Source organism: Vanellus vanellus (assembly GCF_965231255.1).
Source record: "Vanellus vanellus genome assembly, chromosome: 1".
NCBI lineage: Eukaryota > Metazoa > Chordata > Aves > Charadriiformes > Charadriidae > Vanellus > Vanellus vanellus.
In genome coordinates, this window is record NC_138905.1 from 14,563,438 (window position 1) to 14,575,605 (window position 12,168).

Here is a 12,168-nt window from a genome sequence, read left to right on the forward strand (position 1 = left end):
AGAAATCCATAAAACCCAGGCAGTCGCTCTCGAAATCATACAGTGCCCTTGTGCAAAATAGTTATTTGATGTGAGGCCTCTCCCAGCGATGGAGTGACACGCTGGCTCTGCTGGGACTCATAAAATTAGACACACACAGAAGCTATAAAATGCTTTGCTCGTGCACTTCGACTGTTTGTCTCTGCCAGAGCTGCACATGCCAGAAAGGGGATCAGGAGGAGCGGGACAATATTAATCACATCCAAGCCAGTGTTATGTAGGATTTGGGAAGAAAAGACCATAGGAAAATACAAATGCTTCTCTTTTCATCTTTGCACAAATAACGGTTTCAGAAATTATTAGAGTGGCTTAGTCTAACTGGCCCCTGGTGGGAAGGCACCGCTGCAGTACCGGTGCAGAGAAGGCAGCTGCTACCGCACGCTCCGAGCGCAGCAGACCAGGGGCTGAGCAGGGCTGGAAATCCTGCTCTAGCAGTTACCGCAATTGTTTGTGGTAAAGATGGGATTTTAGCAGCTGCCAGGGGAAAAAATGCAATTTGAGGGTGGATGGCGTAGACTGTTAATAATCCCTGATTTAACTCCCACTAGACAATCAAATGAGAATGAGCTTTCTGCCACTAAGCGGGTCTTCACTGGAGGCAGAGCTACTGTAGAAATCCTTTATGCAGAGAAGCTCATGACACCTCATTAGGGTTTTCTTTTACTTGTGCTCCGCTTCTGTTTAGCATTGCTGAACACGTTGGTTTTCTGGTGTTATTACAGGAAAATCTGTCTCAGGATTGTGGTGAGTTTTGGCAGCCTCTCTCCCAGCACACACCTCTCTGCACTGACCCACCAACCAAGGTGGGTCAAGGTTATCCCAGGGGGCCCAAACCCAAATACTGGGGACAAAAGGAGCAGGAGACTGGGGGCTCTTTTACTCTGAAATTTCTCTGTTGAGACTGCTATAAAGCAAGGATGAATCTAAAGATAAGAGAGCAACAGATAAATAAATTACGGAGGCTCCCAACAGACAGGCCCTCTGTGAGTTATGAGACATCTGCAGGGAAATAATGCCTCCTCTCATTTCTTTCCACTCAAGTCCATTTAACACTCTGCTGCTAAAGCTATCTACCTTGGCAGCTATTCTGTAACCCATTAAGAGTCCTTGATCTATTCATTCCCATAAAGAAAGAAGGTTTTTTTATTACACTGTTCCAGGTCCTTAATGCATCTTTCCAGAAAAAAACATTTAAAGAGATGATACAAAAGGAACAAAAGAAGGAAAAATAGTAGGCACAAAGTATTACAATAAGCATGTGCAAAAAAAAAAAAATCCATAAAATTCCTAAACCACAATCTTTTTACATAAGATGGTGAAACTGTGAAAGGCCTGCACAGATGGAAAACTGTGACAGGCCTTAATAAAAAGGAAAATGAAGTCAGATTTCACAGAACATATGTATTCCTAACTAACAAATGCAGGTAACTGCTAAAATGCCCGTCAAGAATCTCTCTGAACAAGACAAGCTAACCTAGTAAAATATTTGTCTTGTATGAATTAAATCAATAAAGATATTTATGAAATAGGATTGGAAGGAATAGAAAACTCAGCAACAATCTCATATTAAAAAAAGGGGACTCCAACCTTCAAAACTTCATGTTAAGACCGATAGATGGGTTTATCTGGGTATAGTATGACCAGCAGAAATATTCACTATACAAAATAGAGTCAGTTTTGTACTCTAGGAGACCTATAACCTCCTCTTTTATGATGTACATACATATATCATATGAACTGGTACTCTATCGCTGTGATCATCACGGTGGAAAAATTATTAATATTTAAGATTGAGAGGTCTGGCTAAGAATCATCTTTGACAAAAGAACATTCCCTTTGACTAAAAGCCAATAGCCTGTAATGGTTTCCAACTCAGCACTTCTGAACTAAGGTACCACTAACTCAGTGCCACTCCTATAGGCTCCGCCAACAGCCACCTCTCCATATTGTCGTGTCATCTACTGTTGGAGTCCTTAGAACTGTGGCAGCAACTCAAGCGACTCATCCCTGCCAGGGATGGATAGCTGGCTTTATTAAGGTTGAAATGCTTGCTTTTCCTTGCCTCTGTCCTTGTTTCCCAAAACAGTGTATGTGTTGGGTATCTGCAATCACTTGGCAGAGAGCAGGGGAGCAGAGGGGGAGATGCTGTCCGAGTGCTCTCTCTCTATGATCAGAGTTAATAAAGCTTCTGCCTGTCCTGTCCCAAATTGTACTTGCCTTATTATGCACATGGAGTCTCAAGATTCTCCAACAACATCTACTGGTTAAAAAATGATTACAACCTGTGCTTGCTGTTTCAGGCGCGGACTGTGATAATACAAAAGACCCTACTCAGGAATTTCGTTGAACGAAAAAGACCAAGGAATTGGGAGTTGCTGTACAGAGCTGGGAAGGGAAGGATTTTCCTTCCTATACAATACAAAAGTTTTGAAAAAATTTGCCTTCCACAAATAAAAGAAAGAAATCAACCTTAAACATTTTCAGCAGCCGAAAATTAGATGAAGGTATTTAATTCCAGTTAAATTTTTCTTTTGGATGGTTTGGAAACATTTTCTTTCAATTTAGAATGAGTTTTTACTATAGTTAACTTCACCAGATATATGTACAACATGAACATGAAATGAAAAAAAATATTGAAAAAACAAACTCTAATTATTGATATTCATCACCTTTTCTATGAAATGATGATGATTTCAAGAAATGAAAATCTTCATACAAAAACATTCACTGAGCTCATCTCTACTCTTTCTTTCTATTTTTAGATTATTTCAAAATTTGAAGTCAATGAAAATTTGTCACTCGCTTCAATGGTCTTAGAATTTCTCACTCACTCACGAACCATTAATTAATAAACTAATATATTTAGGTCCCTATGGAGCAAAGCCACACATAAACTTACACCAATGTGAGCTGCGGTATGTGGGAATTAATTTAATACAAATACTTCGCTATAAAAACCAAAATGTTTTAATTTGCTCAAATGCATATGAAGGGAAGTAGAAGTCTGAAACTCACCACATGGTAGGATTCAATTCTTGCTGATGGTAAGAGTCGAAGTCATCTCGTAAGATAATGCTGTCACTGTGCATTTCAGCTACAAAGAAAAGGAAGCACTATATGAAAAAAAATCCAGTGTAATTGTCCAGTGCTTTATAAGCGCTGCATTACGTACAGCTAAAGTAATGCATTGTGAAACAAGGAAATCAGCTTTTTAAATTATGCTAGTTACAAAAGCAGGGGGTTCTCAGCTACAGGTTTCTTTGCTTATTCTGGATCGCAGTACCACATCAAATTAAGAAGTCTCCCATTCTATCACCAAAGTGCGATGGCTATGAAAAGATGCAGTCATCTAATACATACTAAATGTTTTAAGACCTTTTCTTCCAAATTGTTGGTTGCTCTGAATGAGCAGAAAAAATCCTTCCAAATCCAGATTTTGTAAGCACTGGCACAAGGCGGGATGAGATGTCCTCGTGAGTGCACTAGTGAGGGGGTTCATTCTGATAACTCATAAGCAAAAATCCATGAGCTCATTGGAATTTCTCTGCTCCTACCAGTGGAGCTGGCAGTAAAGGTCAGCTCACGTAAGGAATATAAATTGTGAGTTACGTTACACAAACGTTTCTAACCTTGCCAGTCTGCAAGCTCTGAACTCCGTCTTTTCACGTATCATTTACGTGTGATGATAAAAAAAAAAATAAATCCCCAAACTTTGGCAGCTGTATTTGTATTAAACAGACCTTTCTCTACAAACGCTTCCATTAAACGCATGAAGCGACTGTCACCTGCTATTCAAGCAGAGCAGGGATGCCAAAATCTGTCCCGGATTAATCAATTTGCAATGCACGGGTTGATGGGTGTGGGGCTGGAGCTCTGCTACGAGCCCTGCGCTCTGCCTGGAGAGCAGGAGCAGCTCTGCCCTGCTCCTGGCTGCGCCTCGGAGGTGCACTGGGACAAAACCTTCCTCCCAGTGAGCCAGCACTGGTGTGACGGGGCTGTCCCGCACTGGGGGTTGCGGGTCCTCATGCAAATAGACGCTCTATTACACGGCTAGGAAGAAAGGCTCCGCAGCATGATATGCTCGCACTGCAAGGGCTCAAAGGCAATAAACAAACAGCAATAAAAACCACAATGAAAAAACAACTAATCAGAATTAGACATAATTCAATTCATTTTATGTGAGCCTCATTTTTATTTTAATTCCCCAGAGCTAGTTTCATATGACCTTATAGATTGTTTATTATAACAAAGTTAGTGATTCTGAGTTTTAGTAATAAGAATGACAAATCACCTACCTAGGTGAGGATGTAAGGGAGCTTCTGTCGGGGCTGCAAAGAACAAAGACACACAATGCATGAATATCTTCTATGATCGGGGCTTAATTGCAGCATTAAAAATCGATACAGCATAAAACAAATTATACAGTACATGTTCTCTTAAGTCAACTATCCTGACAGTTTAATTATGAAAAATGTGATACACACTGAAAGCTATAAAAATCTAATAGGAAAGAAAAAATAAATATTCTCTAATTAAAATAAGCATCGATAATAAATGAAAGAGAGAAATGGTTGCACAGCAAGGTAAGAAAGATCACTTCTGGTCTAGGATTATGAGATATTTTTAGAAATAATTTGGATTAAGATTTAGTAATTCAGTGATTGATTAAGAGAGTGGAAATTAGGCTGAACAAAAGAAATTGTCTTAGGGAGGCAAAAATGCCTCACTTTGACCCTTTATACTACACTGGATGGCATGCTACTAGCTATATTGTTGGGAGAAAAATTCCCAACAAAAAAAAGAATTCTAGAGCAACAAGTAAGAGACTGACTCAGCAAATCACTGAATCAAGCGCTTATTTTAAAGCACATTTTTATATGCATTGCTGAGTCAATTCCCCAGTAGGCCTTTGTCTTCTGAGAAACAGTAGAACATCGTGAAGACACTGTGTGTGCAGGGTGTGAAATGACAAAACTTGATTAAGTAGTCTTCTCCTAACACTTTTCAACAGGAGTCTCGGTGTAAAATTACACAAATTAAAATAGAATGTATCTGTAAGGGCACAGCTACATAAAAAATATGGGGGAGTCTAGAAGGTGGCTACACAGCCTGTTAGATACTCCATGGGAGCTACTACATCCACAGACTTCCCCAATCTTAAATCCAAAGCGAGTTACACCTCTTTCACGGAGGCACAGAAGGTGCGTATAAGCAAGGTCCTAGGGAGCAGGTACCTTGTCTGTCTCTCAGTACCTCGTCCATGCCACTATAGTTCCAGCTGTATTTTGTACTTTGGTAAATAGAACACCAAAAAAAGGGAACTTTTGTAGCCACGACTCTTTTGATGATTCTGTGTTTCTTGTTGGCGCTGACCTAAATTGTATCAGTACTCCTGATTTCTTCAGCATATTTGCAAAAAATTACTGAAGTACTGCAATTTCTGTCATAACATCTGACAAATTAAAAATAGATTAAAAATAAACATAGAAATGAATGCAGCAATCTGTGTAGGGCCCTCACACATAGTAATTTGAATAGAAAGTCCAACGCAAATCTCAAGAATTTTGTTTTTCTCTTCCTGCTTTCTCCTTAAACACTGAGTTTTCATGGAGGCGTGACATTCTGTAATGAATTTGCAACATTTCATGGGGAAGTTGGTGATTAAGAAGACTGAGCAAGAAACAACGGAGGTATCTGCAGACCAGAAAAGGATGGCAAGCAGCCTGGATTTAGCTTAGACAGAAACCTTTGATTTAACTGACTGACAAATAAGACTGACCAGTTTTACTCCATCCAGTAACCTTACATATATATATATATACACACAAGGCTGAAAACAACCACAGAACCACTCAAAGCTTTACTTCAGTGAAGAGCAAAGGCATTCTTAAGAGTCTGATGCTGAATACAAACTGTAGACATGCAGAAATATGAAATATTTTCTTTCTTTGTGCAGCTAACTAGCTCCATTTTTTATACAAGAAACTTATCCATGGCATTTTGTCTTCCCCAGCAGAAATGCCAATAATGATTCAAGCAATGGCCAAGACCTCTCGTCATGATGGTACAGAATCTGGAGCGATATAACTCCAATCGCACATTAAGCTTGGCACTGTCTCCAGGATAACGCTGGGCTGCACTGGTGGATACTACACAGGAAAAGACTGCATTGGTCATTAGAGTCCCATCCATTGTTTTTCTCCATGGAGGCATATATAAATTTCTCTAGAAAACTTTTAAAACCTCTTTCCACAGAAGAAATGGATTAAACTGGATTAACTGAATTATTTCCCAGATTGAGCAACACAAGCTGTTCTGGATTTTGCCTGTAGGAAAATAAGTACATTATGCCATGGGATTTGAAATACTCCTGATGTTGTAAGAGGCTGAGCTTAAAATAAGACCTCTGTCTCTGATGCTGTGTATTACCTCTTTTCATTAGTTCCAGATTATCACTAAGTGATGGTCCATTGTTAACACAGGTGTGGCTGAGATCCACTCTGCTACTGTTCATCTATGAGGAGGACAGTTGTGTCAGGCCACATCACGGGCAGACTCATCAGTTGCCCGAGCAAATGTCATTAGCCGTTGAGAGCAAATCAATTGAAAGAGATCTTCCTCTCCAACAAGAGCAGTTCAGAACTCAAAATGAAGACGGAAGACTACATTCTTATTCATCCCACGTCACTTGGCATTGCTTTTTGGAAGAGGCTTTCTATGGAAGGTGGTGCAGCCCTGGTGTCCTGGTTTGAGGACACCATGACACCAGGATACAAACAATCACTAACAATACTTTCTGAAGTTATTGTGCAAAATTTCAGCATTAAGCCAAAAGGCACAGGTATAGCACAAACTTGGAATCTTTGCATTTGCAAACTCCTTTGACTTCGGCATTTTTAGAAATATAACTAGCTGTTAGGGTGATTAAAGAATACAAAATTGGGATCTGAGAATTTTTCCTAAAACAGCTCTTCAATTATAAGCATAGTATATTGCAAAACAAAACTGCTTATCAACAGACAGAAATGAATGAAATTGTGCAGATAAATACTAGTGCTACTGATCACTTAAAAAAAAATAAAAGTGGAGTTAAGCAAACACTTAACGTCACACAAAAGGTTGTTCTTACAAATAAAGACTTTATGTCAAGGAGGGGTTATGTTTCCCAAATCTTTACAGGATCTGAGGAGCCCAAGCATTTTTGCCTCAGGTATTTCTTCATCTAATTTGTAATTCAAATTTCAGAGCTGAATATGACAAAAGACTGTGAAGGTACTGTTTAATGAGTGATAAACCTAGACTTTAATCTCCCTACAAATAATTTCTGTATTACATTTTATATTTCATTGCAAAACCGCACTGTGTTCATCTTCAAATGTTTTAATTAAGGTCCTCAAAATACTAGAAATTTAGAACATCACACAAAATCAATTGTAGTAGTTTTAAAATATTTTCAGATCTGCCTTTTTTATCAGCTTCATAGAATTACAGAATAGTTTGGGTTGGAAGGGACCTTTAAAGGTCATGTAGTCCAGCCCCCCTGCAATGAGTAGGGCCCTCTTCAACTAGATCAGGTTGCTCAGAGCCTTGTCCCACCTGACCTTGAATGTTTCTGGGGATGGGGCATCGACCACCTCTCTGGGCAACCGGTTCCAGTACTTCACCATCTTCATTGTAAAATAATTCTTCCTTGAATCTAGCCTGAATCTACCCTCATTTAGTTTAAAGCCATTACCCCTTGTCCTATCACAATAGGCCATGCTAAAAAGTTTGTCCCCGTCTTTCTTATAAGCCCCTTTTAAGTACTAGGAGGCTGCAATAAGGTCTCTCCAGAGCCTTCTCTTCTCCAGACTTAACAACCCCAACTCTCTCAGCCTGTCTTCACAGGCTGCTCCAGCCCTCTGATCATCTTCGTGGCCCTCCTCTGGACACGCTCCAGCAGGTCCATGTCCTCCTTATGTTGGGGGCCCCAGAGCTGGTCTCCCACTCCAGGTGGGGTCTCACGAGAGCAGAGTAGAGGGGCAGAATCATCTCCCTCGACCTGCTGGCCACGCTTCTTTTGATGTAGCCCAGGAAACAGTTGGCCTTCTGGGCTGCGAGTGCACATTCCTGGCTCATGCTCAGCTTTTTGTCCACCAGTACCCCCAAGTCCTTCTTGGCAGGGCTGCCTGTATTGATACTGGGGGTTGCCACGACCCAGGAGCAGAAATTTATAGAACTACTTATTTTAAAACAGTATGGATTGTCCAGTAGGCCATACAGTATGGTTGAAGTCAAATGGAGTTTCCTTGCATAACGTGACAAAGCTAAAAAATATTATATGGGGCAGAGTAGCTATACAGTGCAAAAATGTAAAAAATTTACAAATTAAAAAGTATACAATACTTCAGACTGAGAGGGGGGAAAAAAAGGCCATCTTAGTTCATATTTTAAACCATGACTCACTTTCTTAGATGTTCCTTCGGCATTTGTTTGGATGGCTCAAATTTAGAATCAGTATTTATGTGGCTCCAAAATGCACCTTAGCTTGAATGAGAATGTTCTACCTTTTTAAAAAGTAAAGTAAATGAATTCATTATTTGATTTTTAACTATCACCCTGGGTATATGCAGAGCTTTATAAGAGACGAATTGTACTAAGCAAAGAATGGAAATGGAGCTCAACAGAGTTCACAATCTAAGAGGCATGAGCAAATACAATATGAGAAAATGTAAGGAAATGCAGGATCCTTGCCTTGTAAGACAAGGCAATCACTTTGGTAAGGAAAAGCACAGAAGAAAGTACACAATACAAAGTGATTCAGAGAGAGAAAGGCCACAGTCAAACTGGAAGCGTGAGAAACTTGAGGAAAGTAATGGGGAATTCAGAAGTCAATGGGGTCATTGTGGTGCTCTGTGTCAATGGGATGGGGGAGAATGAAGGCATCTTTTGGAGTGAAAGGTTAAAATTTTCTGTGGATGAAGTAAGGCTATTGAAAGGTTAAACCAATAGAAAAATATGCCCTGTTTTGGTTAAACTGGAAGGGAGGGATATATGAGAGAAGTGGGAAAGGAGTGTCATCTTCAGATAGAGGAGCTGGAATATGAGGAGGGAAACAAGATTTGGTTATCATACTGATGTCAGTGGAAAAATAAGAACCAAAACCATTAAACAGGGTAACAGCTAACTGTTAAGCAAAACCAGTCTCCATTCAAAAAAAAAAAAAAAAAGAAGAGTTAATATAATGCAAATTACACACATGTTTCAGCAACATCAGTTTGCACTATTGACACCCATATTCTATAGATCTGCGGGGTTAAACCTGTGTTCAGGGATAGGTAGGGAATACAGCATAAGAAAACATTCCTAAAACTCACTGGAAAATAAACAGACTTTTTTTTTTAATAATTTTTTCTGGAACCCTGGACTTTTTAAAAAGTATAAAGGAAAAGTGAACTAGAGAGAAACAAATGCTCAAATGATGCCAGACAAACATGGTGCTCAGAGTTCAGCAGCCAGTAGGCATTAGCTGTTGCTCATCAATTCATCAGAAATGAGATGTGGAGAGAGGTATATTCTGTTTTGCAGATTATGAAAAAGTCTAATCTCCTTGTCATTAGCAGCCAGATGAAGATGAAAAAGAAAATTAATGCTTTTATTTAGACTCCTGCCAATACTTTCTCTTTACTGGTAAACAAAGTTGCTATTGAATGATAGAGGCTGAACATCCCCCTAGAGAGAGTCAGTGTGTTGCCCGAGGGCTGCATTATTCTCCCTGACACATAAGCCAAGGAACAATATGTCAGCTCTGAACTCCAGTCTTCTGTTTTGTAAAATACTGCTCTGGTCAAGCCTGAGAGCCTGCAATCTGTTTTGCATTTGTTTTTCGAGTGTTCCTAAATCCATATTTACAAGGTACAAAACACGCCTAAAAGGTCTTCCACAAACATTCAGGCAGAAGCTATCAAATAAGAGAGTTTGGGCAATTCTCAGGATTTACTTTCATATGCAGACATCTGCCAGAGAGTAGACTGGTTTCTTAAGGAAAGAATCCCAATCCTATAATTTGTGGCATTGAGTATGAGATTGTATAAAATTCTGGGAACTATGCTGCAAGGAATGATTTTGCAGTAGGAGGGAATGACATCCTTCATCTTTTCCATCTCTTAGGTTTTACTGTTCTGAGATTCTCCTCTAGTCAGTCAGAACTAAATTACACACTAACAAATTTCCCGGTGTGGTCCTTATTCCAAAGAACCGTACTACTGGTCCACAGTTACATAGTGTACTGGGCAAACGGTCTCCTTAGCCCTTTAGCGCCCCGCTCGGTGCAGTAAAGGCAGGAGGGGTTGTGTGATTCAAGAGCCGGCTGCCTCCATCCCTGCTCCTCCCAGCAGCATCGCTGTGTTCGTGCAGACCTGAAGTCTTTGGAGTTCTACACTGCAATGCAGCCAGGTCTGGAATTAAAATTCCATTTTAATTATGCTAGTTTATTAATGTATGATTTTTGTTCTACTCAAGCCAGGAATAAATATGAATCAATCTGCACAATAATAAATCTACCTTATTTTCCATTGATTTTGTTATTAGATCAACAAGTTAAAGAGATTGTTAATTAAAAATATTATTGGCAAGAATATAGTCAGTCATTAACATTATTTGTCCTTAAAAGTATTTCTAAGACATCTATCTTCTTGGCTTACTCAGTTTTTGTTTTCTTGCCTATTTGTGCTGGATTAACTCTTTTGTCTGATAATTTTTCTCTCCCCTTTCTTCAATATGCAATAAAATTCTTATGAAATCTAAAAGCTTACACCAGTTCTCAAAGATCTCTCTAGCTTCCTAAAATATTTATTATATGCTGAATACACAGCTTTTCAAGCAATTATTTTACTTTCCTTGGTGTCTCTCCCTATAGTATCATTCCTTATTCCATTTACATTACACATAGGGCTGCTTGTTTGGTGTTGCCATTCCTCAACACTGCCCTTTGTCATCCTCTAATTCTCTTCAAAATAAGAACTACACTTTCCCTTCACTGCACAAACCCCATTAACGCTATTAGGATTTTCTAATGCACATCTGAGGGTGGACAGTCACAGTGAACATGATTTCTGAGATTCCTTGCTACTTTCACATCTTCATGTATACCCTTTGTACTAGTTAGTATGAAGTCTGATATCACCTCCAGTGAACATAGTTATTAAAAAATGTCCCGGAATAAAACAATGAAGTTGCCCTGTGGTTTTATTTTCTTTACTTAATATGTCACATCATTCACTACAGCATTTCAATGTAGTAATGTTTAGGGCCAGAAACAGACCATAACATCTCATTTATGTCAATCTACCTTGCGGTTTTGCATATACATCTTAATAATATGTCTGCTTCTAAATAAATTCACTAATTGTTTCTGAAAGAATAATTTGTTTATATTAATAGTGTTGATGAAGCTCTGACTGTCTTCATGGAATAAAAGAAGCGAAGTTTGCTTCAAAGGAAGTATCTTTTATTGGAATAAAAAAATTAATCCCGGTAGTATAAGAGTTATAATCATACGCACTGGTTTGAGGGACTAATGTAATGAGCATTGCCTGCTTAAGAAACAAGAACAAAAGGGTAGAGGAGATGCTGGTGCTGGAACAGATGGGAGGAAGGGCAATGTATAATGGGGTGGTTGACTATCTGGGTCAGGAGAACTGTGGCTGAGCAGGGAAACTAAGGGGAGAGAGGCCTTGGTGAGGATAAAAATCTCAGAGAAGGACCAAGAGAACCTGTGAGAAGGTTGCACATTGGTATTGAAGAGAAATTTGATGACTGATTACACGGTTGTCATGCACTGTGGACAACTCATGGAACAGTACCTCTGGGTGATCCCTGACTATTTGAAATCTGACGTTTGCAGAGTTATCACAATGACATCAAATATTTTGGAGAAGACAAATCCAGAAAGTCTCTGAGTGAAGAGAATTGCTGGGAAAATCATGGGAAACACAAAAGTCATGAGGATGTGGGAGACTATGACAAGGTGGGGAAGCTGGAGGCCCTTTCAGGGAAGCTGTGCAGGACATGGCTATCGGTGGCCAGGTGGGAGCAGGAGGCAAAGGGTCTATGACAGTTGAGCAGCCAGTGAAGGCCCAGGGATGGCAC

The 12,168-nt window shown here is 39.5% G+C and overlaps 1 protein-coding gene across 1 annotated transcript in view; it reads right to left on the bottom strand.

The window, feature by feature from the left end:
• Positions 1–12,168, bottom strand: part of RELN (reelin) — a gene marked incomplete at its 5' end in the record, with an annotated part of 296,306 nt that overhangs the window by 162,303 nt on the left and 121,835 nt on the right. Inside the window, 2 exons of the mRNA XM_082479306.1 lie at positions 3,055–3,133; positions 4,335–4,367. Coding sequence (XP_082335432.1) covers positions 3,055–3,133; positions 4,335–4,367 — 112 coding nt within the window. The remainder of the gene's footprint in view (positions 1–3,054; positions 3,134–4,334; positions 4,368–12,168) is intronic.